This window comes from Ammospiza caudacuta, chromosome 16 (genome assembly GCF_027887145.1).
Source record: "Ammospiza caudacuta isolate bAmmCau1 chromosome 16, bAmmCau1.pri, whole genome shotgun sequence".
Classification (NCBI taxonomy): domain Eukaryota; kingdom Metazoa; phylum Chordata; class Aves; order Passeriformes; family Passerellidae; genus Ammospiza; species Ammospiza caudacuta.
The window spans coordinates 17613772-17639383 of record NC_080608.1 but is presented as its reverse complement, the minus strand read 5'-3'; the positions used below and the strand labels follow the sequence as shown (position 1 = coordinate 17639383).

The window sequence follows — 25612 nt, the reverse complement described above, 5'->3', positions numbered from 1 at the left end:
GAAACAACTCAAACCTTACACACCATAGACTTTTCCTACACACTGACCTAGAGATTCAGCTGAGGTGAGATTTGCTCTTCCTTCCATCCTTACAATCCCTGTGCCAGTTCCAAGAGTGCAGACTCCTCCTCTGCACAGGGAACTGCAGCACCACTCATTTTGGCCACACATCCCAGGATAAATTCATTAATTCAGTCAGAACTGAGTGAGCTGTGATCACACACAGTTCCTGAGGAGTCTCAGCTCCAGAGCTTTCCATCCAGGCCCTGCTGCACTTGAACACAGCACAGGCAGCTTTAGTTTGCAAATAAACTTTTAGACTGTTCTGCAAGTGGAAAAACTTGTAAAAAAAATCAGTGTTTGCCTCCAGTAATCACCTTCATACTCTCAAAACCACTTGCTGAGATTTTAAGGGAAACAATTTGGTGCCGCAATAATTTGAAGTGCAAAACCAGTGGAAATAAAGAATCTAGTCCAGAAGCAAAAATATCAACAATCAAATTTCTTATATGAAGAGTAAATGAAAAATAAATTACTTCATCAACTGAGAACACAAGGTAATTGTCAGTATCTTGAAGAATTCAAGTTCATCTCTTCCTGATATTTTTCACCCTCTCACTGGGCACATCCTCAGCTCACTGCCTTGGCACTCGTCCCTGCCAAAACAAGGACAGGCACCGTGAGGGATCCAGCAGCAACACAGGGAGCCACCAACCTCACAGAAACCCCTGGAAATGGCTGTTGGTCATTCTCTGCCCCAGCTCTCAGGGGTGCAAAGGCTCAGGCACAGCAGCCAACGAGAAGGGTTGGGTATAATCAGCTTTAATGTCATTACAAAGTACCAGTGACACAGCCAGGAGCTGCTTTTCAGAGAAGCACATCAGGAAATTCATAAAAGCAACAACTTTGTTGCTGAATACAGCAGCAATTTTCTGTATTGTATCAGAAAACTGCCCCAGTCCAAGCAGCCTCAGAGAGAGCACTACAGCTCCAGCAAACCACGCCAAACCCCAAAATATTCAAGATTCAAGGGTCAGTCTCCCTAGAAGAAACCCCCAAAATACTTCCAGCATTTGAGGCTTCAGTTTTGTCTGTTGGCTTTTAAAAAAGGGGCACTTCTTGGTATATATTTTTCCAATGGTCTTCCAATTTCTGACTTTAATAGAGGACATGTTTGTTTGAGCATTCCATGATGATCCTGATCCCAGGACGGGGACAAGGTCTCCTTTGGTTTTGGCAATAGGTTCTGAGGTGTGTCCTGCAGTGCAGTTACCACTCTTCTGTCACACAATGGAAGTGAAAAGCAAACAAAGGACACACAAAAAGCATCTGTCTCTGGTTTGTTCACCTTTTGGTGCTGGAGGAAGCTAATGATCATCACCTCCTTCCCAGAACCCCCCATTGTCAATATGCACGTCTTGAAACAATCTGCAAGACAGAAAATCAGTGACACCAGCGCATAAAAAAGTAAAATACGTTAAAAAAGTACCACCCTAAATGCAACAACAGTACAGCAAGTTCCCTTAGTTTTTTCAGTTATCACAAACCACCATCCATGCCCTGTGGAAGGGGCAAGAGAGGCTGCCATTGTCCCCCTGCTATCACCTGTCCCACAGCAGCACCTCTGTCCCTTGGCTCTTCCCAAGGGAATGTCAGGCAACTCTGCAGCTCCTTCCCAAATCCTCGAGCTGCTCCTGAGCATTGCCAGGGAAACACTCAGGAAAACTCAGCACAGAAAGGGTGAGGCCATGACCTGACCAAAAAAAATCAGAACAGGCTCAGAAGACTCCTCCAGAATTTTAAAACCAAAGTTCTTAAAAAAGCAAAGCCATATCCTGAATCACTCCTGGTTTTTACTGTTAGTGCCAATATCTGAGAGGAGAAACTGTGCCTTAAACTGCAGCTACACATTTCAGGTAAGAAATGGGAGAGGCTGTAAGGAGAAGTAGCAATGTGTGTCCAGCAGAGGAGGGGTCCCTGAGCACCCACCTGTTGAAGCAGGGCGAGGAGGGGTCGTCGAAGTGCTGGTAGGGGTTGGTGCGGGACAGGGAGCGCATGCAGACCCAGCAGAAGTACTGCATGCACGCTGTGCAGGTCATCTTGTTACAGCCATCCAGTTTCTGGGGGAAAAACCAAGAACTGGTGCTAACAGAGCCCCACTGTGGCAGGCCTCAGTCCCTCTCTGCCAGCAGCCCCCACAAGCACAGCAGTCAGTGAGCACAGCCCCCTGCCCCACCACACTCTGACACTTTCACTGGGAGCTGGGATCCCAGCACTGCAAACTGGTTATACTGGAAATCTGTATTTTTCTGAAGCTAGATTGATTTCCAGCTCTAGTGTGAACCAGAGGTACCCTGAAACACCAGGAAAACAAAAGGATTCATGTAGATCCAGAGTCAGCCTGGATTTGTTCAGTGCGGGAGCCTGACCACCGGTCACTGTTTGTACTCCAGTCCTTGGGATCCACAAATATCACCCCACCTCGTTTTCCATGTCACACAGAAATGGAAAGTTCTCTTAATGTTTCCTAGAGATTTCCTCTCCCTAGAGGCTCCAACACACCCAGAACTGCCTCCCTGTGGGTTTTCTGCTCCATGATCCCCAGCCTTTCCCTCCTCACTCACCTCGATGGGGGTCCTACAGCAAGGACAAGACTTGGAGTTCTTCACCAGCCATTTCTCACTCTCCATCTCCTCCAGGGTTTTCTGAAACATTCTCTTGCCATAGCGTTGTTCCAAAAATCTTTTAGTTGTCTCATCTGCTTCTAAGTATTCATTCCTCAATTCTATTAATTTCTCTGGGGGGCAAAATCAAACCAAACCAGACAGCTTTTTTAAGATATTAGATTTACAAGTCCAGCTAATTGCAGCACAAAGATTCTCAAAGAACAATAATGTCATGAATTAAAAAGCAAGAAAACTATTAAAATATATAAGATGATACTATTAAAACCACTCAGCCCCAACACTCAGCAGTTTTACACTGTTTTATTATAAAAGACACCTGTTGATGGAATTGGAACAATGTAAGATAAACTGAAAATGGAAATATTTTTTTCTGACTACATATTTAATGAAATTCTCTCACAGGATTTTAAGGCTAAAGAGAGAAGCTTCCACCTGATTCCAGTATTAACTTTGGCAATACAAAATACTGAAAATATAAAGGAATTCTTCCCCTGCTACAGCCTCTCAGCATTTGACAAGCAGCAGTTTAGGGAGCTCCAGAGCTGAGGAGTCTCACCCAAGGAACATTTAATTGCCAGCAGAAAACTCCCCCAGTCCAAGCAGCCCCAAAGGAATGTGATTCCAAAGGAATGCACTTTTCAGAAAGCCCAGGGTGAGGAGCTGCCTTGCCCAGCTCTGGACTTTGCCACCCCAATTTAGCAGCGTGCGGGTGTGACCGTGGAGCCCAGGGGGAGGTGACTGACCTGCAGTGACCTTGCAGGGGGACACCCCGTGGTAGGTCATCTTGCAGAGGGTGCAGAAGGCGTAGTTGCAGCAGGAGCAGATGCCCATGGTGCAGCCGGGCTCCTGCATCACGGGCGTCTGGCAGCTGGGCCGGGGGCAGTAAACCACGTCAGCCATCAGGTCCAGGCTGGACTGCAGCAGCAGGCGGTCATAGCGGGCAAACAGCTCCTCCCCAACCAGCTCCTTCACCTGCCAACACAGCCCAAGGGAACAAATCCTCACCCACACACCCAGGCCTGGCACAGCTGCCCACAGCAGCTGGGGCTGCCCCTGCATCCCTGGCAGTGCCCAAGGCTGGGAGCACCTGGGACACTGGGAGGTGTCCCTGCCATGGCACTGGGTGGGCTTTAAGGTCCCTTCCCATCTGGGATTCCCTGACTCCTTGCATCTGTAATTCTGAGCCTGCTGCAGCAACAGACAGCAAGTCACTGACAAGGTACCAAGAGCTCGGATGAATCCACTTGGGATTCTCCAGCAGGTCACAGGGAGTCAAGGATCTGCTCCCATGGAACAGGGACAGGAGAGGGAACGGCCTCAGGCTGGGCCAGGGCAGGTTCAGGGTGGGCACAGCAGGAATTTCCCCATGGAAAGGGGGCTCAGGGCAGGCTCAGGGTGGGCACAGCAGGAATTTCCCCATGGAAAGGGGGCTCAGGGCAGGCTCAGGGTGGGCACAGCAGGAATTTCCCCATGGAAAGGGAGCTCAGGGCAGGATCAGGGTGGGCACAGCAGGAATTTCCCCATGGAAAGGGGGCTCAGGCGCTGGAACTGCCCAGGGAGGGTTGGAGTGCCCATCCTGGAGGTGCCCAAGGATGTGGCACTTCATGACATGGTGGGACTGGGTCAAAGGCTGAACTTGGTGACCTTGGGGATCTTTTCTGACACAAATGACTCTGTGACTGCCAATGCCCAGCATGCAGAGCCAGGCCCTGAACTCAGGTTGGGTTCCAGAGCTCCCAGCCCCCATGCACGGGAATTACCTGGCCTGGAGTGGCGACAGAAGAACACTTGGGCTCGGGGCAGTTGAGGCAGTGCACCTGCCCATCCCTGATCTGGATCTCAAAGTAGTCCTTCAGGCAGACCTTGCAGTACACGTGGCTGCACTCGGGGAAGCGCATGCACTCACTGCCCCGCTTCTCACAGAAGCAGATACTGCACGAGTACATCTTACTGTTAAAGCACTTCCTCCTCTGGGCCTGGTCGAAGTCCAAGATCTCCCTGATCAGACTGGACAAGGACTCCACATCCTGCACAGCCCTGGCATCCACGGTTTCCTCCTCAGCTGTGGCAGAGCCCGTGGCACCCCCAGAGTCCTTCCCAGCCTCGAGGGGCCCCGCTGCTGTCCGGCCCTGCCCCTTCCCCTGAGGGCACATTTTCAGCTCATATGGCGATGAAATATTCAGGTAATTCAGTGTTTCCTCCTTCAGAAACTGCATCCAGGCAAACAGCACCACACAGCCTCGGTTCTCTTCCCACACATTGTCCAAGTGCTTGCAAAGGGCGCTGAGCTGGGAGAGAACAAAGAATTCCTGATTTCAGGAAGTTTGTAACTCCTCACTGGGCTCCTCCCCTCACACAGTCCTTAGAGCAAACTTTGACTTCACACTCAGCAGTTTTTATGCTGAACAAAGTAGTTCTCACAGACGCAAGTTCTCCCTCCTCAGAATAGTAATCAAATACAAACCAGCAAGAGACAAGAGAAGAGCCAACAGAAGCAACGTCATTGTTTTTTTACTTTGCTAATTATTAACTTAGGAGTCAAAATGTACAAAATCCCCTGCAAACCTGGGCCTGGGAGAGCCATTTCCCACTGAGGGTGAACACGGGCGGGGAGGTCGATGGGTAGTCAGGTGGGAGCTCGAAATTCAGCACGAGGGGAGGCAGGAAGCTCACGGAGTACTCGAAGCCACTGCCCTGGAGATTCTCTGTGGAACTGCCTGAGCCAGGGCCACCGAGGCACAGGAGAAATAACAGAAAAATAAAAATGAACCAACTGTTGCTGTTTCTGACAGCACCCAATGTCTGTTAATTTGATGGATTTCTGGGGTTAAAACTATTTGTTCCACCCTAAACAACAAAACTCTCAGTACAGGAAAATGTCAAGGGTTGAAGGTCTGTAATTAAAGAAGTTAAACAGCAGCACTGTGAAATGTCAGATTCTGCACAAACCAGGGGCCTGGAAACAAATCCTCAGGGGAATAAAACCCAATAAATGAACTTAATTATTCTGAAGAAGTGCTACTACTCATCTGTGATTTCAGAGTTTACTGAGGATGTTCTGTGTATGAGGATTAAACTGCTCAAACACAATCTCCAACAAGCACAGCAGAGGGTGAGCCACAGCTTTGTCCCATCACTGCTCCCTCAAGTCACTCCCCAGCAACCACCTGAGCTCGGTAAAGCCTCCCTTGGGATAACACAAAACATCTCAACTCACCCCTCACAAAAATTTTGAAGTCTTGAGGCAACTCCACACAAATTCTTGTTTCTCCTCCTTGGGCAGACTCTGCTCTCTTAAACTCATCCTCATCGTAGATGCTGGCCAGAGCCAGCAGCTCGTCCTCCTGAGCCTCCTTGTCCTCTGAAGACATTTAACTTTTCTGTAGAGTTGCCACCACTCTGCAACATCAACCAAGTTAACAATCCAATTCAAATTATCAATCTGAGGCAGCTATTTTATAGCATAGTAAACTTCAGAAAAACCCAGCTAAGCTTTAGAAAAAAAAATCTAAAACAATGTGCAATATAATTAAGGTATTTTACAGGCTGAAAAAAATATTGGTAGCTTTATAACATTTTTTTAAAATCCCCAACAGAATATTTAAAAGTCAGAAAGCAAACTGTGTTTCCCTCCCTGTGTAAGGAGGGAAATAATGAAATATGGAGACGGAACGGGTGACACAGGGACATTTCACTGATGTTTGGAAGAAAACAGACCCCCCAAAAGCACGGGAGAAATTAATTAGTAACCGTAGCTCTTGTCCAGTGCTCTAACACAAACAAGGAAACAGTCCCATTTGTGATTGAAAATATCAGAAAAAGATTCAAATCCCGCACGGGCATCTTGTAGATGCACTCGTGGAGCATCTCAGCTCCACATTTGGGGAAATCAAGCCAGTTTGAGGCTTTATTTGCTGAGTTACCTTTCGGGTCAGAGCAGCGCGGAGGCCGGGCCGCGGGGCCGCTCCCCGAGCACCCCTCCGGGGTCGGCCGCTACTCCTGGCTCCAGGCAGGGGCAGGGCGCTGCTGAGGGGAGCACCCGGCCCGGGGCTGCTGCGGACACACACCAGCACCACCGTCAGCCCGGGCTCGGGGTGAGAGTCCCCCCAGTGCCCCGGGCCCGACGGCTCGCCCAGGGCTCGGGGCTCATTTCCAGCCGCAGCAGCAGCGAGGACCGAGCTGCGGGCCCGACCCCGCGCTCCAGGCCCAGCTCCCCGCGGCTACGGCGGCTCCGGCCGCTGCCGCCGCTGCGCCCCGGCCCGGCGCGGGGGGACAGCCCTGCCCAGTCCGGCCCGGCCCCGGGGACAGCCCTGCCCAGTCCGGCCCGGCCGCGGGGAACAGCCCGACCCTGACCAGCTCCGGGAGAACAGCCCGACCCGGCCCCGGTGGTACAGCCCTGCCTGGCCCGGCCCGGCCCCGGGGTGACAGCCCGGCCCGGCCCCGGGGACAGCCCTGCCCAGTCCGGCCCGGCCCCGGGGAACAGCCCGACCCTGACCAGCCCCGGGAGAACAGCCCGACCCGGCCCGGCCCGGCCCCGGGGGGACAGCGCTGCCCGGCCCGACCCGGCCCCGGGGGGACAGCCCGGCCCGACCCGGCCCGGCCCCGCCGCACCTGCTCCTCACCTGCTCCTCACCGGGGCAGCCGCGGCCGGGCCGCGCGGGCCGGGGAAAGCGAAGGGAGCCCGGCGCTGCCCCTCGCGGAGCGGCGGCGGGGAGGGACGGAAAGGGAAGGGAAGGGACGGGAAGCGCCGGCGGGCGGAGGAGGCGCCGGCCCGGCCCCGCAGCTCCCCCGGCGGCCGGGAGGGCCCGGCCGGCCCAGCCCGGGGTGCTCGGTGCCGCTCCGGGCCCCGCCTGCCGCCCCTCCCCGGCCCCGGCAGCGACCGAGCGGGCAGAGAGCGGCGCCTCCAGCAGCGGGGCTCGGGCACTGGGCTGGCTCCCCCGGAACGGGCACGGTGGGAGCGCTGAGCAGGGGCAGGAACTGAACTCACTGAGCCCTGTGGCTCCCTTCTAACGCGGGGCATTCCATGGCTGTGATTCATTCCAGGGAGTGGAATGAATCACAGCCGCCGCACCCATCCACACCCCGTGGGAAGCCGCACAGCCCCGGAGCAGCCCGGCAGGGCTCCCCGCACACCCCAAGAACCAGGGACACACAGCCCTTCCCTCCACCCCGGCCCCTCTGCATTGCAATCAACAGCTGCAGCAGGTGATCCAGTAGAATCCAGTGCATTTATTTCTTGCAATAACTGAATGGGTGTTTTTCAGCTTTGGATTTTAACACATACAAATTAATTTTTGCAAGTTTAATGACAATCAGTACTAGAAGCAATTCATTGTATAAAGCTCATAGAAAAAAAAAAAAAAAAAAAAAAACCAAACCAAACCAACATATCCATCAGTTCTTGGTTTTCCTGGAAAAAAAGAAACCAAAACAAAAAACCAAGCATTCCAAATGAAGGCCTCGTGGAAGCAAGCATACCCCTGCCAGAAAAAGTTAGGAACAAGTCAGAATCAACTATCAGCATAGGCAGCTGAAATACAAATATTCACTCTTTCTACAAGCAGCTAATTTAACTAAAGACAAGGAGTTTACAGGGCCTAATCAGCTGGGGAGTTTGTGAGAAACCCACTCCCCTGTCCAGGAGCACATTCTGAGTCTGATCTGCAGTCTGGGCTAAGGAATAAAGGTGCTGATGAGCCACCCCCTGCTCTGCAAACCTCCTGTAACCATCAACTGTTCCAGTGCAAATCAGAGTGAGTCCAGAGCAGGCATTCACACCAAACCAAGAGCAATGGAAGACTCTGCCTTTGCTCTCCCCTGCCCTCCCTGGAGTGCCAGTGCTGCAATCCACAGGGAAAGGGAAGAGCAGGGTGCAAATCAGACTTCAGATGTTGCTGTCTCCCTCCTTCAAGGGAGAATTGACTCAGCCTGGACATTAAAAATGGAGAAGCAGCTTATGGCTGTTCCTAGAGGTCTAGTTAGACTACCAAAACTTCTAAATACAATCAATAAAGGCAAACACTGCTGAGCTGAGCGAGTCCTTCACCACCTCCGTGTTCTGACCTGCTGCCCTGCCCAAACCTCTCCAAGAGTTACCAAGAGTGCTGTGGGATTCACTTGCTTCAGTTTGTATTCAGAACGTACAAAGTTGACAACTTAAAGCTTTATTGTAGTTTGCAATAATATAAACAAGTGCTGAAATTCAGTCAATGTCCATTTCTGGAAGCTTCTTGTCGGTGGCTGTGGGGGCAGCGCCCTGCTCGGGGGGCTGGGTCCCGCTCCCGGCGTCGCCCTGCCCGTCCAATGGTCCGTTGGGTTCCGTCGGCTTCTGCTCCTCCTTCGGCAGCTCCACCTTGGGCTTGGGCTTGTTCACTATGGGGTTACAAATACTTGCCAGTTCCTGGAGAACACAGAAAAACCACATCCTTAGAAATGGTTTTATTTCCCACAGTGTAACTTTAACTTTGGAAACCACTGTCGGGAATACTCCCATTGAGGGCTGATGTTCCCTGGTACTTTTGAGATTTCTCACCTCAGAGTTTTCTGAGAGTAATAAACACAGAAACTCATGGAAATACAGTGAGTTATGTAGAAAAACTTACTTTTGCTTTAGACTGTATTTCTTTTGCTTTTATAACTGGGTCCAAAGTAAGACTCCTCTTGTTCTGAAGGTTGAGGTTGTTGTTCATCCACTCCATGGCTTCATTGGTGCTCTTCTCCACCTTTGCCATGTCTGCTTCATCGAGATGCTCATACAGTTCATCCTGCAACACCCAAACAGGAGCAGCTGTATCAGTGTGTGAGCACAAACTGCATCCTGATTTCCTCAAAACTTAGTTTGAGGAAATATACTAAAAGACCATCTAGCCATTTAGCCAAGGGCTGTTGTGGTTAACAAATCAACAGAACTGATCACCCACAGCTCAGTAACAGGAGACTGAAGATCTCCTGCTGCTGGCATTTTGCCTCCATGACAAAATAAACACCTGATTAAAAAAGGACTGAGATGTGCAAGGCCCAAAATCCACTTCTGAAAATCTATTAAACATCAAGAACTCCTAAGCTCACTGGGAGGTTGAACCAGATTTTTGTCTGAAGCAGGTTACCTAAAATTCAGAAAATATTTGTACAATTTGCTTGCATTTTTCAGAAATTAAGTGTGAAAATACCTTTGCTTTGAATGCATGAACAGCTTTCATGTACTGCTGGATTTGCTTCCCCAAGTCCTCAAATGCTTTTGGTCTTTCCTCTGATTCTTGGAATCTTGCCTGAATAGGCTGACCCAGAGTCTGAAACAAAGTACAACAGGTATCAAAACTCACGGAGCATCACTGAAGGATCCTCAGGGTTTGACAGGATACATCAATTTTCCTGAACTCCTCAGAACTCTGACTCTTCCCTCAACTGACAGCAAAGACTGAGCCTCCCTCAGCCCTGTTGTTACAGGTCTGTTGGAGTTCTAGTCCCCACACACAATGCAGAGCAGGCTGTTGTTACCTCAGAATCAGCAGACCCCACACAGCTCCTCGCTGGAACAAAGTTCTCCAGCTTTGGTAAATTCCCATGGGAATGTAAAAACCACTCACCTTCAGTTCTGCCAATTTATCAATGTATATTTGTTTGGGCTGGTCTTCACCATCTTCATAAAGCCAATTTTCTGTATCTTCTAGCTTCAGTGTGAAGCTATTGCGGTCCTGCAGACACACACAAAACAGGCAGGTGACACCATTTATTAGGTGACAAGTGGCATTAAATGCTACCTAGAACCTTTCTGGAAGGCTTGTATTTTTAGAATATAAAGAACTCTGTCTGGAACTCTTTATCCTATTTTAGTGAAAAATAAGAAATAAAATATTCTTCTGTAGAGCTTTGTGGTAGATTCCAAGCCCAAGGAAGAGCCATGTGTGACAGCCACATTTCAGATCAAATACTGTCACATCAAAGGATTTTTTGTCCCCCGCACGCTTGCATTGTCATTACATGAGCAAGCCTGAGAACAGAGGGAAACACTTCTTTTACAAAGGTGCCATAAATGTCACCTGGCATGTCCCAGTTTGGGCTCTGCAGACACCTGGCTGGCAAAGCTCCACTGCAGTCAATGGAGATGCAGCCAGGTGCTCAAAGGTTCATCCCTAGAAGCAGAGTTAAATCCATTACACACCAAGCTCCTTCAGCACAACAGGGAAAGCTGACTAATACTGCCAAGAGATTTTTAGGCAACCAGTTCAGATACAGGTGCCCACATTTAGTAGATTATCATCAGAGGCAGAGAGGTTACAATTATTTCTTTAAATTTAAAGTTTGAATATGTAACTTATATAAATATAGTATGTGATACAGGCCAAGAGTCACTAAATCCAACTGCTGATTGTACCTGTACAATTTATCAGGACAGTCAAGCAGCAATACTCACATCCTCACTGACGAATTTCTCATAAACACCGCAGAGTTTGTCTCTCATTTCATACACGTACTCCTCCACTGCATTCTTGGCATCATTCCTCTCTTTCTCCAGCTTATCCTGCATTATCATCTTACCCTGTGAACAAAGTGTCAAATTAATTGGCTAAAAAGCTCTTTTAACATTTATTTCCAGGACACCTTGTTAGCAAAGCTCAAACCAGATCAAGATTTTGCAAAACTGTGATTTACAGAACACAGCACATGACTGAAAACTGATTTCAGTTTTGGGTGTGATGTCCAGTACAGCACAGGACAATCCTCCTCCAGCTGAGGAACCTCCTCCACCTTGTACCTGCAGGTGATAGTGGATGTTTTTTGCAGAACAGCCCTCTGAGAGTGACAGCTCCCCTGGCCAAGAGCAATGAATGTATTCTGCCTCCACGGGGCACTGTTGTTCACCTCAGACTTCTGCTTGTTTTATTCCTTTTAATCCTTTCCTTGACTTTCCTTAACCATTTGAATGAAAAACAGCATTTCTGGAGACCAACAGGTGACATCTTTAGCTTGGGCAAGAAGAGTTTACCTCGTTCTCAATGAACAAGTTGAGCATGTCCTTCCCTATCTGCCACACCAGCTGGTTCTCGATGGGAAGGTCCACTGTGGTCGTCTTCACTTTGGCCTTCTTGGCCTGAGGTGGCTGATCCACTTTCTTGTCCTTTGAGTCAGCCTGAGAAGTCTGCATTAAAATAGAATTACATTCACAGTAAAAACAGCATCACCACTCAATTCAAGTGGAGCAGTCAAGATTTACATCAGAAAAACTGAGTTAGCATCTCAACAAGAGAACCAAGCACTCCCTGCCATTCTGACACCTCAGCTGCTGAAGCCTGAGACAATTAATGCAGACAATTAATAAACTGACCTTTTCTGGGCACTCTATATTCATAGGGGATGGTGCTCATGGCAGAAACCTGTTCTAGTATTCAAGTTATTGAAAACTAGATGATTATTTCTTCCCTGAACAGGAGAGTTCCCCCATTTTATCAGTACCAGGTCACCTGACAGGTCTGCAGTTATCAGTGCCATTTGTGTCCTTTCTAAAGCTCTAATCACAATAGACCACCAGTGCACTGAAATAAATGTTCAGCTTCCAGAACTATGATAAAGGCAGCAGATGTGCTCACACTCCTCATATTGTCACAAATCTCATGAAAATAAAGTCTCAAATGCTCCTCTTACCTCCATTTCTTCAGACTCTGCCTTATTTTCAGGCTGGGTTTGCTGTTGCTCTTCAGTCTTTTGTTGCTCCTCGTCTACTTGCATCTTCTGGAATTCAGAGAGATCCAATTTCACACATTAAACAAACACAGATCACTGCTTCAGTTCCTAGGCTGATCCCTTAACATCTCTAATGCTCTTTAGGCAAAACAAACAGAATGAAAACTGCAGGAATAAATTATGAGCTCCCAGTCTTTGCTCCAGCAATTCACGGCCCCATTAGTAAGAATTCGATCTACACCTCAAGTCCTGGTTTCAAGAGATCTGTCACTGGTGTAATATACTACAATGAGTACTCAGTCTCAGATTTCAGCTGTGGGCATGTCTAGTAAATCCTTACACATGCCTGAGCCCCCGCCAGCTGTGCTTTGTGGGGATTGTGAGCAGCTGGGAGCAGTGAGTCCGTTACCTCTTCCTCCTTCGCGTGCTGATCCGTCTCCATTGGCTCCTCGTTCTCATCAGATTTATGAACCTCCACCAGAGATGCACTTGAAACACTGAAGATGCCATGGATATTTATTCTGACTTTGACTTTCACTTTGGAACTGGATCCATCTGTTTGAGGAGTGACCTTCTGCACCAAGAAGTGAGCTATACAGAGGGAAAAAACCCAAACACTTTTGATTAACCTCAGTTCTGAATGCAAAGCAAACCCCGACTGCTGCTGACACAGCTCACTGCAATGTGCTCAGGGAATGTTAAAACCTACTCAAGTTGGAAAACCCAGATTTTTTACTCAGCAATGCTGGGGCACAGCTATTGGGAATTCTCTGTCAAACCTGGTGTTACTTTTATCAAAGCAAAAGACTGCACAACTCTCAGGGTGGCTCTTCAATTTGCTCCAATATTAGGATGCTCTTTTTGCCCATAAACTTCATCCTACTCCACCTATTTTACTGAAAATTCCTTTGAAATATTGTCCTGAGAGCATTTGCAGTAGGCTGCATGTCCAGACTACATAATTAGACAGAAAAGGCTTGAAACACAGAAAAGATTTTTAGTACAAAATGGTGCTAACCTATAGCAGGGTCTGGGTAAGGCAGCTCCTTGGGGGAACTGTAGTAGGCCTCCAGAGTGAAGGGCTCCTTCCTGTAGAAAGTGAGGACCTTGGAAAAGGGAGCAGGGTGGTTCTTGGGGAAGACCTCACAGTCACTGCAAGAGAAAATACAGCCTGTGTTCAGTGTGACAACACAGCAGGTTAAGGTAAAAAAACATTTCTAGATACTCTTAGGGAAAAAGCTTCCTTAAGAAGTGACAAGGCTGTCCTATCTTTCAGGTTAATAACACAACAGCCACGCAGGAAGTACCAAACTGCCACTCAACCTTGGTTTTGTTTTCTGCCATCATTAACTTCAGAAGTATCAAAACTGGAAGTGTTAAATAAGCACTTAACCCTGGAAATACCCTGTTCTAAGGGTATTTACTGACATTTGTTATTTACTCTAACCATCAGCAGCAATTTTAAGCTGTAACATGCAAGAAGATTGTACTGGTTGTACCTTAGGTCTTTGTAACATGCAAGAAGATTGTACTGGCTGTACCTCAGGTCTTCCCCTGCTGGTGAATTCCATCGCAAGGAGATGGGGTACGGTATCAAATCAGTGATAGAAAACTCTCTCACTTTGAAAGCCGGGGACAAAATTGCACACTGCAAGAGCACAAAAGCCACATTACAGATGCTCAGACTTTAGGTGAACAAGCATTTCATTCAGCAAGTAGCTATTGATGCTGCTTAATATTCTCACAGCAAGAGCAAACAGCACTTTTTACCTGCAGTGCACAGCCTCGTGCCACAGCCTCATCTGCATTCAGGGTCGTACTGACTTCTTTGCCAAAAAATTTACTGATCTTATCTTTGACAGCAGGAATTCTTGTGGTACCACCAACTATCTCTACTGCATAAATATCCTCCTTCTTCAACCCTAGAAAGGAGTCAGACAATAGATGAAATGTTTCTCTTTCACATTAATACACCGACATCATAAACCAGAAGTTTTAATAGACCAACTTTAGGCTAAGTTTCTAAGCAGTAAAAGTTTCAGCTCTTAGCTTGAGTGAGAAAGTTTTTTAATCTTGTAACTCCTAAGCACAAAACCATTGTTTGTGGAAAACCCTTGTGTCCAACATGCAGAGGCAGCCTGCACTCTGGCTGGCTCCTGTCTCATGCACAGCAGCCCCCACACAGCCCCACTTACTGGCTTGCTCCAGCACGCTGCGAAGGGGCGGCTCCACTCTTGCCAGGAGTCCTTCACACATCTCTAAAAATTTGCTTCTGTTGGAAGAATCCATAAACAAAGCTCCAGCACACCATAAGCAACATTGCAAACAGGATGCCCAACTGAAGGAATGCCATTTCACTGTGTACTGCAGGGTTTTCTCTCCCCCAGTCCTAGCTTTATACTTTATTATGTTCTCCCAGACAAAACCTGGTTCCAGTAACCCTGGCATCCTATCAACATTCCCAGCCCTCCCTCCTAACTCAAGGCCACTGACCAGGCTCTAAACACTTTCATTTCTAGCAGCATTCCTGCACATGCTGCTCTTTGATTTCTCACCTCCCTTCAGCCATAAAAGCTGACACTTCATACCAAGTTTTTAACTTCCTGAAGGGCACTCTGAAGTGTCCCACTGTAGAGCAGCCAATGTTACCTGTTCATGGTTCCAGACACATCTATGTCATTCATGAAGCACTCTATGTTCATGGGCAAGTCAGAGGCATTGGCACTCATCAGCTTCTTCAGCCTCTCACATTCCTGGTACAGCCTCAGCAGTGCTCGGATCTTGGACTTGATGTCCAGTTTGTATTTCTTCCCAAACTCCTCACAAAAGTATTCCACCAACACCTCATCAAACTTCCTGCCTCCAAGGGTTGTATCGAACGCTGTAGCAAGAACCTTAAAGGAAGGGAACCCTTCAGTACCCGTTCAATGTGCCATTACCCAATGAAAGCAATCAGCAGTTCGCATCAAAGCAGTGCTTTGTTTCAAATGTAGTTCAACTCTAAGTCAAAGAAATCAGCCTTCCTGGAATGAGGTGACAACTGCTTTAAAAGGAATTTAGGGAGATTGGGCGGGACTTAGAAACACAATCTGTTCCATAGCTGGTGCTGGGAGCAGATCTCTGTTCCAAATTCTGCTTAGCCACTGTCAGTTTGAGTCATATCCCAGTTTAATATTTGATGCCTCCTAAGGGTGGAACATGCTTACCCAAAGCTAAAAATAAAACAGGAAGAGAATAAATGGTATTAACTCTTAAAACAGGTGCTCCTTTTTGATGAAGGAATTATCTGCAAAGAACACCTGTAGTCCACCCACCTCAGCTCATTCTGCTCTGTAAACACACCAGGAATTTATTTTTTTAGGAACAGAAATCATTACCCTCAATAGCCCTTCAGATGGCTTTGGCCTCTACACTGGCTAACAGCCCTGCACTCTGGGCCCCAAAGCATCCTTTCCACACTGCCATGGCTTCCAAGTTTAAAAATCAAATCCAAGAGAAACACACAGTTTACATTACCTCACATAAATAAAACTATGAGAAAACAAGTGTTGTCAGAACATTTCTCTGCTTTTCACTACCTCATGCTTTAAATTCTGCATCTGTTTCTCCAGCCAGTCATGAGAAAGATACGGTAACTGCAAAGTCCAGATTGTAATAATTAACAATAATAATAAAATGCCAGTAAGAAATGTTAGTGTTTGCTGCAAAACAGCTTTGGCAGTGTACACTCACAAATACACTGCCATCTGCTGAGCTTCCACTGGCAGCTTAAAGCAATCAGGAATGATTCTTCATTGTACATGAGCACCACAGTGAGGGCTCAGAAACAATGTCTGTCACTTACATCACTGCAGGAATTCCTGCTTCAACACCAGATCTCATGACTGAACTGGAGTATTTTTCTGAAAGCAGCACAGTCAGATATGATAATTTCTGAATAAACCATTTAATCCAGGTTTTTTATTCTTCGCCAGAGTCTGCTGATTAAGGCATGTTTGCTTCCTCCACACACTGCTCAAAAGCTCTCTAGTTCCCTGCCCTACTTTTTGCTCCAGACAAAATACAATCTTAAGAACAACACTGAGCTGTGTGGATGCCCCTCTGTGAAGCCAGGCAGGCTTGCCTGCCACAGTCCATGGGTGTGCTGATGAATGTTCTACAGATAATCAAAATGGATGTGTAACAGCTTGTTTACTTTCAGTTTGCCTTTGTTGAATGCACAAACAGAAACTTGATATGCAGAATGCCCCATGTCCACAAAAACAACGTTCCGTGGCTTTTCTTCCAAGGCAGGCAGGTCTGGCTTATAGATCCCATATGCAAGTGCAACTACAGAAATAAAAGCATAATTAGGACATAGAGCTTTGTAATTATCAAGAAATAACTGGTAATCAGGAATCAACACTAGCATTTCATTGTGCCCCTCAAGCTACAGACACTGAATAAACAGAATTCTCAATGCTAAAGAAACACAGAAGAACATTAAACAGTACCACCCCTCCCTCAGCTGCACTGAAACAGGTATTCACCAAATATTGTTATGTCTTTGTAAAGCAATGAAAAAACAGACCTGAATTTAAGAAACTATCTGATCAACTCATCTATTCCAAGTGTATAAAACCAGCTGTAATTCCAGAAAGCAAGGCTCACTGGCAGAATAAAAGCCTTTTCATGGAGTAAAACTGCAACACTGAGTGAGGCACAGGAAGAATTACCTGCAGTTGTTTCATTGATTAGTTTCAGACAGTTGAGACCAGCAATCTGGGTAGCATCCATCACAGATCTCCTTTCTGCATCTGTGTAGAAACAAGGAACCTGCAAGGAGGTCAGAGAGCCACTATTAACATTATTAATATTTCCAGGAGCCACTTTCAGGAAACAGTTACAAGGGTGGACAGGACAGTGAGCTCATGTAGCACAGGCCTCCTTCAAATGCAATGCTCATTTCAGTTGCAATAGAAGAACAGCAAAAAAAAAAATTATATAAAGACAAAGTTCTTTTTTCTATTCCATATCACAAGCCACTCATTTCTGGAGCATGTAATCAGAAATAGGAATCAAATATTATTTACGCTGCTAATCAGCTGCATTTTAAGACCACTAATGATACAAGTCTAGTTTCCAAGAGGTGTAAGATTCAGTTTAAACAGAAAAGAAAGATACCTGGACATTCAAGTTTACTGGTCAATTGAATCAGATTTAATTTAATGCTGCAGCACTTCAGTTCAGACAGTAACTAAGTTCTGTGTGTTTTGCTGGATTCCATACTTACAGAAACAACACAGTCAACCACAGGCTTCTTAAGAGCATTCTCAGCAGTCTCCTTTAATTTGGTCAGAAGCATTCCTGTCACCTGCTCAATTGTAAAGTTTCTTTCTTCTTCCATATACATGGCCTTCAAATAAAAATTGTGCACACTCATTACACTGCAGTGGAACCCATGCACCATCCCCATTATCAGCCTTTTATTCCCTTCCCTATTAAGGCTTTCCATTCAAAAGAGAACACAAACCACAGTGAGCAGATTCAAAACAGAGAAATAAAAGGAAACTTTATCAGTTTCCTCCTCTGGCTCCTCAAACATGCCATACTTACCCTGATGCCAGTTGAGCCTGTTGGCAGCTGGACAAGTTCATAGGCAAGGCTTGCTTTTTCAGCTTGAACAAAGGGATCTGAGAATGCACGACCATGAAATCTTTTAAAACTTTGTACTGTATTCTTTGCATTTGAAATAACCTAGAGGAAAAGAAATCTTTAATACAACGTGGCAGGGGAACATCTGAATTTCAAACAGAAGACAGAGTTTTGTTCTCATGCTTCTCCCACCAGAGTATTTTTGTCATTTGTATCTTAACAGCATCTGGGCAGGTGCTGGGAGGCAACTTCCCTCTGGTTGCTCAGGGAACCTACAGCAATTTGAGATGGAAAATAAAATGTACACTAAAAACTGAGCCAAGTCTATAAAATATTGATTACAACACACTCAAATTTCATAGTGCACGTGTAGGAAACTCTTTAGAACTGTTAGCAAAATCTCTTTCCCACTCACCTGTTCTCTACCCCCTACCTTTCTACAATCAGTTATTGCCCAAACATAACAAGCACATGGATGTAAACTCCAGCTCAGGTTCATCACATGCACATGACACTCAACACACAGATATTCTCACAAAAGACCTCTCAAAAGGACCTGCTCATGAAGCTTTAGGAGGTCAGGAGCACCTTGATTTAACTGACAAAAGGTGGACTGACTTTCATTACCAGCAGAGATCAGCACAGAGAAGTGAAAGCCCATCCCAGCTGGCTTCACACAGCACAAGTGAAGGGAACTGTGTCACCGACAGCAGAGCGAGGCACGCACTGAAAACCACAGGCACTGAGAGAGCAGACAGGCACTGTTCCACAGAGTTACCTGGGATCTGGGCTCAGGCAGGTTCTACCTCCTAAGTAACTTGGCCTGGATGTCTCTAAGTTTAGTCTGTGCAGGACACACTCATCTCTACAGGGCTCTGCACCAATGGATTTCGTTAAGCTAAGCAGACTCAATTCCAGAAAAAACAGCTGTGTTTGGTTCTAGTACAGTTGTGCTGTTCTTGAATAACATGGCTGTGTCCAGGGGTTTTTGTATTTTAGGTAAAAAATCTTCACACATCTCTAGGCTTTTTAGGCTAAGAAAAAACAACTGTTTGACTAGTCACTTCCTGCAGAAGACTTGAAAAAAATAAATCATCTTTTATAGGGGTTAGTTACACAGCAACATAAAATGTGATACAGCAAGACCCAAATACCATGAGTAGAAAAAATCTTCTTAACTTCTTCCCAGTCCTTAAATTACATTTACCTGCCTACAGCAACAGAAATTCAGACTATGGGCAAGAACACCCAAGAGAGATATTTAGGTTGCAATTCAGCCACAAAGGGTCAAGAAAGCTTTATCTATTTACACTCAAATATGCCTCCTTTCTGCCAAAACCATGCACTTAAGGGAATTCTATAGAACAGAGTCACGTAATTAAAAGCCATCATAAAGCACAGGGACTGGAACAAACTGGGACAGGGTGAAGCATCACTTGTGAATTCAGGTTCACAACTTGAAAAAAAAAATTAGTAGCTATCAGAATTTCTTAAGAGGCACAGCTTTATTTTGTACACTTCATTATGTGCAAGGATCAACCCTGAGATTTCCCTGCCAGATGACAAAGCAGCGGCCCATGGTGAACAGCTGAGAGCAGCTCAGCTGTTCTCTGGTTAGGGAGGCACAGCAGCTCGGGGACATCTGTTATCTGCAGTGACAAACCCCACAGCGCTGCTCTGAAGTGTTCTACCCAAACCCCACACTCACCTGGCTCTTGGCTGCAGCACCAATGGAGCGATTCTTGGGCCCAAAGGATATACAGGCTCTGCAAGGAAGAGAGAGCTCAGTCAGTGACTCTACAGCTGCACACCTACTGCACATCTGCTGGGTAAAAATACTGGTACTGTCTGGAAGGTCACTGTAATTAATATGATTTGGTCCATTAAAACCGTTGGTCACTCGCTGCAATCTGTGCATGGAAGGTTCTGTGGATTCTGTGAAAAACAGGCACCATAACTGCATTTAAACCAGCAGCAGCCCCCCTGCAGCACAGCCTAACCCCAGGCTCACCCATGCTCTCCAAGCCTCCCACCTGAGCACTGACTGGGCACAGCCCTACCTCAGTAACTGCCCGTGTGTGTGATGCGCTCAGGGATAAGCCGGTAGCTATAGCACGGGGAACATTCGACTGTTCACACACAAACACGAGGTAAATCAGGTATTACAGAAATCATTCCTACATGTCTGCAGCACATGCTAACTAAGCTTTCCAGGTTAAGGGAAACCCTTCAAGGGCAGAAAGAAACTACCCGCAGAGAAAGATTGGTCTTTCAGTTTCATCTGTACCCACTGAAACAACATGGGGCACAGAAAGAGAAATTATGTTTTACTCTCCCCTGCTTTGTGACAGCCTGCAGTTCTGAATAGAGAAATTCTCCTTTTAGGAGAAATTCCTCAGCTGATTAAACCTCTTGATTTACATATTTAACAACTGTAGGAGCCCTAACAAAACAAAATCCAGCCCTCTAATCCAAGCTGTTCATACCACTGAGGTAAACTTGGTGGGGGGAGCCCTGCCATTAGGTAAGCAGATCTTTACTGCTCACACAACATGCCAGCTAAGTCTAATTAAGCTGCTCTCCATGCAGCAGGTTAAGAATCTGCTTTACAGCAGGGTGATGCCACAGGGCTGCTACACAAAACATTCCAGCTCAGCCTGAGGTTTGGAACTGGGTGTTCCAAGCAGAAACTAACCAAAACCAACCCGAAGGCTGGGGTGACAGAATTGCATTGGGTTTGTATCTCCTTCCAATTTATTAACAACTTCACAAATGCTACAAGGCCTACCCTGAAGTATGTGCTGCAACAGAATGAACATTTCTGAATAAATCTGCAGCTGTTTGAAACAACTATTTGTGACATTAGTTAAAAAAAAAGCTAAGTTTGTGCTCCGCAGACCCTCAGGCCCACATCAATGGAACAGGAGGTAAAAACCTAATGAGCCCAGAGCAGGGAGCTGGTTATGAATTCACTCTGGTCTCCTGAAAGGAATTAAGACATGAATTGTGTCCTTCTCTTGGAAAAAACAAATCCAGCTACTTCACTGCTGAATTTACAAATCAAGATCCCCTCACTAACACAAATGCACAAATTTAGATGAGAGCCCTGGCAGGGACCCAGCACAGAAGTGAGTGAAATTAGGAAGGAGGGAGAGAAGGAAGAATTTTCAACCAGTCTCATTCCCCAAATCAGTTCACAAGAACCAGTAAACTCATGAAATACAAATTGCATTATTACACAATTTCTGGGAGCTGAAAAACTAACCAGTGCACTTTAAGTAGAAACATTCACAGTGAAGGTCATCAGAGGTCTAATGAAACAAGTTCAGAAAGTTAAAATCTCTGCTTCGCATACCTGGAGGCACCTGCTCACCCTCCCACCCACTGCCACTTCCTGGGAAGGTCCCCTGTCCCCTGACAGTTCATGTCCCCTGCACCGATCACCAGCACCAGCCCCAAAATGTCCATCACAATGATTTCACTTAACTCAAGGCCCTTCATCCTACAGAAATAATTAAACTATCTTATTTTTATTTCTCAGTTTCTACTACCTTTCTCTCTACCACTTTTCCATGTCCAAAGACAAACACAGTTTGCACAGCTTTGGGATGTACAAGTTCAAATTTTACAGCACTCCAGAAGAATCCAGGTACCAGAGCTGAAGACAGATTTTGTGGGAGTGTCATCTGTGCCACTGAACTCAGCCCAATGCACTCAGGGGGGTTTATTTTAATAACACAAATTATTACACTAACACACACAAAACACAGTGTTTAACCCTGACCACGAGCCAGTGCCTGAGGAAACCTGTCACTACACCTTGCATGACTTCCCCCCTGTAACAACTGCTCAGCACTGATTTTTGAGCCAGGCTTCTGATTCCAAGTCACTTAAAAACCATGCAGGAGTTCTTTTAATAGAAGGGTCTGCTTGCAGAATGCTTTTCTGCATTCCCTCAGAACAGCACCTGGAGATTAAGCCCTGCTAAAACCCTCTCATTTGCATTTTGCTCATTTTTTTCCAATTTCACTTCAGGCTCCCATAACTGAACTATTTCCCAAGAGATGCACCATGTCAGATATTTTATTTAGCTCATCTCCTTCAACAAGGGAGATTTGTGCTCACATCTCAAATATACAGATATATTTATCAGCAGGACTTCAAGTCCATGAGGGTCAAATACCTACAGCTATTAGAAACCTGCTCTGACCCTCTCTACATTCAATATTTTCCCAGAACATCTAACCTTTAAATTTCCACGTTATTGAGAACACTTAAGAGATCTCCAGATACTCGGGCACACATGCTGAATTCAAAATTTCCTTCTCCATTTATTCATTGCTTAGAGACAGGAGCAAGCAAACAGTGATGTATGGTCTAATGAGAAGCAAGGTCACTCTGGGCTTTCTGAGGTGATGTGAGGGACCTAAAACAGCCCAAACATCAAAGATGATGCAGCTGTCTCACCGAGACAGTCACTTCAGGATCTGCTCAAATAGAGCCACACTGCAACAGAGGGGAAGCTCCAGAAACAGTTTTAGGGCTAGAATTTACTGACCACATTGTACCATGGAATCATGGATTGAGAGGGACCTTAAAGCTCATCCAGTCCCCCTGCCATGGGCAGGGACATCCCCCCACAATCCAGTTGTTCCAAGCTTCACGCAGCCTGGCTTTGGGCACTGCCAGTCATCCAGGGGCAGCCACAGCTTCTCTGGGCACTCTGTGCCAGAGCCTCCTAATCTTCACAAGCAAAAATTTCTTCCCAATATCCAATCCAGACCTCCTCTCCATTAGTTTTGAAGCCATTCCCCTTGTCCTGGCACTGCAGGCTGCTGAGCAGCTTTCCAAACTCTGATCCCAGGACAAGCCATGGCTCACTCACACCAAGCCCGGCACCAGCCCAGGCCAGCTCAGCCCTCCCCGGTCCTGCTGTGCTGGGACCGCAGGGGAATGACAGTCGTACTCCCAGAACACGGCGTACGAACACACAGGGAATTAAAGTCTGGCACTTCCAGCAGCCAGGGATGCTTTTCTCTACGCTCACAGCCCCTGTCCTTCTAGTCCAAGGGCAGAGCCCCGCCTCGGGGGGGACAAACCGGCCGTACTGCACCGAAAGGCTGGGGGAGCCGGGGCTGCTCAGCCTGGCAATGAGCAGCTTGTGCGGACACCTCGGAGCGTCTTGCAGCGTCTCAAGGGGCCACAAGGAAACCGGAGAGGGACTCTGCATCAGGAACCGGACTGACAGCACAAGGGGGAACGGCTTCGACTGAAAGAAGGGAAATTTAAATTAGATGTAGGGTAGAAATTCTTCTCTGTGAGGGTCAGGAGGCATTGCCCACAAGAACTGTGGTTGCCCCATCCCTGGGAGTATTCGAGGTCAGGCTGGACGGGATTTGGAACAACCTGGGATGGTGGAAGGGGTCCCTGCCCAAGGCAGAGGGGTAGAACTGAATGAGCTTCAAGGTCCCTTCCACTCCCTTAGCATCCTATGATTCTGTGATTCTACGAAAGGCAGCTGAGCGGGCCTCCCGAAGCCCCGTCCGTGCCCACCGCGCTTTACCGCATCTCCGCGAGCACTTTATACCTCCGCTCCTCCCGGCCCCGCCACTTCTCTCCCTCCCCGGCCCCGCCACGCCGGGCCCCGCGGGCGCCTTGCCGCCGCCTCAGCGCGGCTCCCGGGCTCACTCACGGCGTGCAGCGGTCGCTGTACTCGTTGGCGACAGTCTCGATGCCGCCGGCGCGGGCCACAGCCACGTAGCAGCTCTGGAAGCCCAGGTCGATGCCCACCACGGACATGGCGGCGGCGCTGAGGGGGGAGCGCGGTACCGGCAATTCTCGAAAGATCCCGTCGGGCCGCGGCCGCGCCGGCGCTGAGGGCGGCCGAGATCTCGCGAGAGCGCGGGGCGCGCGGCGGGGCTGAGGGCGGACGCTCTGGGCGGGCTCTGAGGGCGCTCGGCGCCTTCCCCTTCGCCGAAGTTCTTTCCTTGCGTCAGGAATGGCAGAAAAAGGCGACAAAGGCACAACTTGGCAGCACTGCAAAGGTCGCTGAGTTGTTGCCCTCAGTCCGAAGCGGTCGGTGCCACAGAAAAGTTGTTCAGTGAAACTTTTTCTTGCCCGTGATGTAAAGACTTGAGGGTGACAGATGTGGATGGGAACAGCGCACACACCATGAGATGTAATGATTTTACAAGTACAGTCTCTAGAAACACAGTTTTTGTAGAAAAGGACTTCAACGCCTCCTTAGAATTTTTCATTTGCGATTCAGACATCACTTGAAATGTCCAAGGCCAGGCTGGACAGGACTTGGAACACTGGGATAGCAGAAGGAGTCCCTGGCCGTGGCAGGGGTGGAATGGGGTGAGCTTTAGGGTCCTTAAAACACAAACCATTCTGGAATTCGTGTTCTGATTATTCCTGAATTTAAGGGATTGGTGGATTCATCCTAACACAAACCTAACCTTGATAGTTACATCTGTGAGTTTCGTGAAACTGAATGTTTAGGAATACTTTGAATTCCATGATGAAACACGCCAAAAGCTGCGTGGCAGTGCAGTGTGTCACCAACAGTGCGTTACCAAGGGCCCAGTGCTGCATTTACACGGCTTCTCCTTGTGTCAGTGACACAGAACACACACCCAGAGACACTCTGGGGCAGGCAGGAGGGACTCCTGCCCCAGAGCCATTGCCTGCCTCAGCCATTCCAATCTGGCAGCTGCAGGGGGCTGGGAATTGCCTCAGGAATTGCATCACGGTACTAATGACAGAATATTAATGAAGTGTTTGACCTCGGGCGTCCTTGTGATGCCTGAAGTTTTAGCTTTCATATTTTCCAGACTGCACTGCATTGGTTTATAACTCTGAACTCCCTATAAAGTATCAGCAAGTTCTGCTCCCAGCTCAGTCCCACAGAACAATCCTTTTCCAGCCCCACAACCAAGGACACCGCTGCAGCTTCAGCCCCAGAAGTGCAAACAACAGGGAATGGAGGGGAGTAACCTGGGAGGGTGGGACTGCATCACCTGGAGCTGGGATTGGACACCCCAGCATGGAAATGGACCCAAACTTATCAAAGTGTGAGAAGTCATGGCCAGGATCCATCTGGGGTGGAGCCACAGCCAGGCTCTGGCACTGCCCAAGGTGTGTCCTGTGAAGGGCTTTTAATAAAAACCTATTTATTCATTTAACTCTGCCCGGCCTCTGCTCCAGGCAGCTTCTCAGGAACCACCAGAGCTTAGCATGAGGTGCCAAGGAACAGCCCTGGCTGCTGCCCTGTGTGGGAATGTTGTGCAGCCACAACCCTGGAAGCCTGGTGTCCTTTCAGGATTTTTCCAGAGGAAGCCAGGGAGCAGAGCCCGGTGTCAGAGGGGATGAGAGCACCCTGGAGTGACCCTGGGCTGGCACATGAGCCTGGGACTTGCCAGGGCTGCTGCCCTGGGCACAGAGGGAGCTGGGGGAGAGGGGCCCTGCCAGCCCCAGCAGCCAGTCCTGGCCACACTCTGCTCCTCAGAGCATCCACCCTGGGCTTTGCTCAGGCCTGGGCACACTCTGGGCCGTGGGCACTCATGATAAATCCTTGCCTGGCACACCCAACACCCTCCTTTCCTGTG

At 47.7% G+C, this 25612-nt stretch overlaps 2 protein-coding genes across 8 annotated transcripts; both read right to left on the bottom strand.

The window, feature by feature from the left end:
• Positions 1 to 53: 53 nt before the first annotated feature.
• Positions 54 to 7548, bottom strand: RNF14 (ring finger protein 14). 6 transcript variants are annotated; one of them, XM_058815298.1, is made up of 10 exons: positions 7310 to 7400; positions 6611 to 6740; positions 5905 to 6086; positions 5253 to 5404; positions 4448 to 4975; positions 3431 to 3659; positions 2625 to 2797; positions 1990 to 2120; positions 1349 to 1428; positions 54 to 656 (listed from the first exon to the last, which is right to left on the bottom strand). In XM_058815298.1, the coding sequence occupies exons 3-9, from the start codon at positions 6056 to 6058 to the stop codon at positions 1368 to 1370; spliced, it is 1428 nt and encodes a 475-aa protein (XP_058671281.1). In that variant the 5' UTR covers positions 6059 to 6086; positions 6611 to 6740; positions 7310 to 7400; the 3' UTR covers positions 54 to 656; positions 1349 to 1367. The 6 variants fall into 6 exon arrangements, with proteins under 6 accessions (XP_058671281.1, XP_058671277.1, XP_058671279.1 ...); XM_058815294.1 differs by lacking the exon at positions 54 to 656 and having other exon boundaries at positions 814 to 1428; XM_058815296.1 differs by lacking the exon at positions 54 to 656 and having other exon boundaries at positions 814 to 1428; positions 6611 to 6737; positions 7310 to 7381.
• Positions 7549 to 8835: 1287 nt separating this feature from the next.
• Positions 8836 to 23874, bottom strand: HSPA4 (heat shock protein family A (Hsp70) member 4). Of its 2 annotated transcripts, none has more exons than XM_058815536.1 (19): positions 23695 to 23874; positions 19711 to 19768; positions 17964 to 18104; positions 17641 to 17763; positions 17084 to 17183; positions 16564 to 16697; positions 15018 to 15262; positions 14564 to 14640; positions 14139 to 14290; positions 13868 to 14016; positions 13387 to 13520; positions 12778 to 12959; positions 12330 to 12416; positions 11674 to 11826; positions 11101 to 11226; positions 10274 to 10381; positions 9857 to 9976; positions 9290 to 9451; positions 8836 to 9087 (listed from the first exon to the last, which is right to left on the bottom strand). In XM_058815536.1, exons 1-19 carry the CDS (start codon positions 23799 to 23801, stop codon positions 8890 to 8892), a joined length of 2556 nt encoding a protein of 851 aa, XP_058671519.1. In that variant the 5' UTR covers positions 23802 to 23874; the 3' UTR covers positions 8836 to 8889. The 2 variants fall into 2 exon arrangements, with proteins under 2 accessions (XP_058671519.1, XP_058671520.1); XM_058815537.1 differs by having other exon boundaries at positions 13910 to 14016.
• Between the last annotated feature and the right edge of the window lie 1738 nt (positions 23875 to 25612).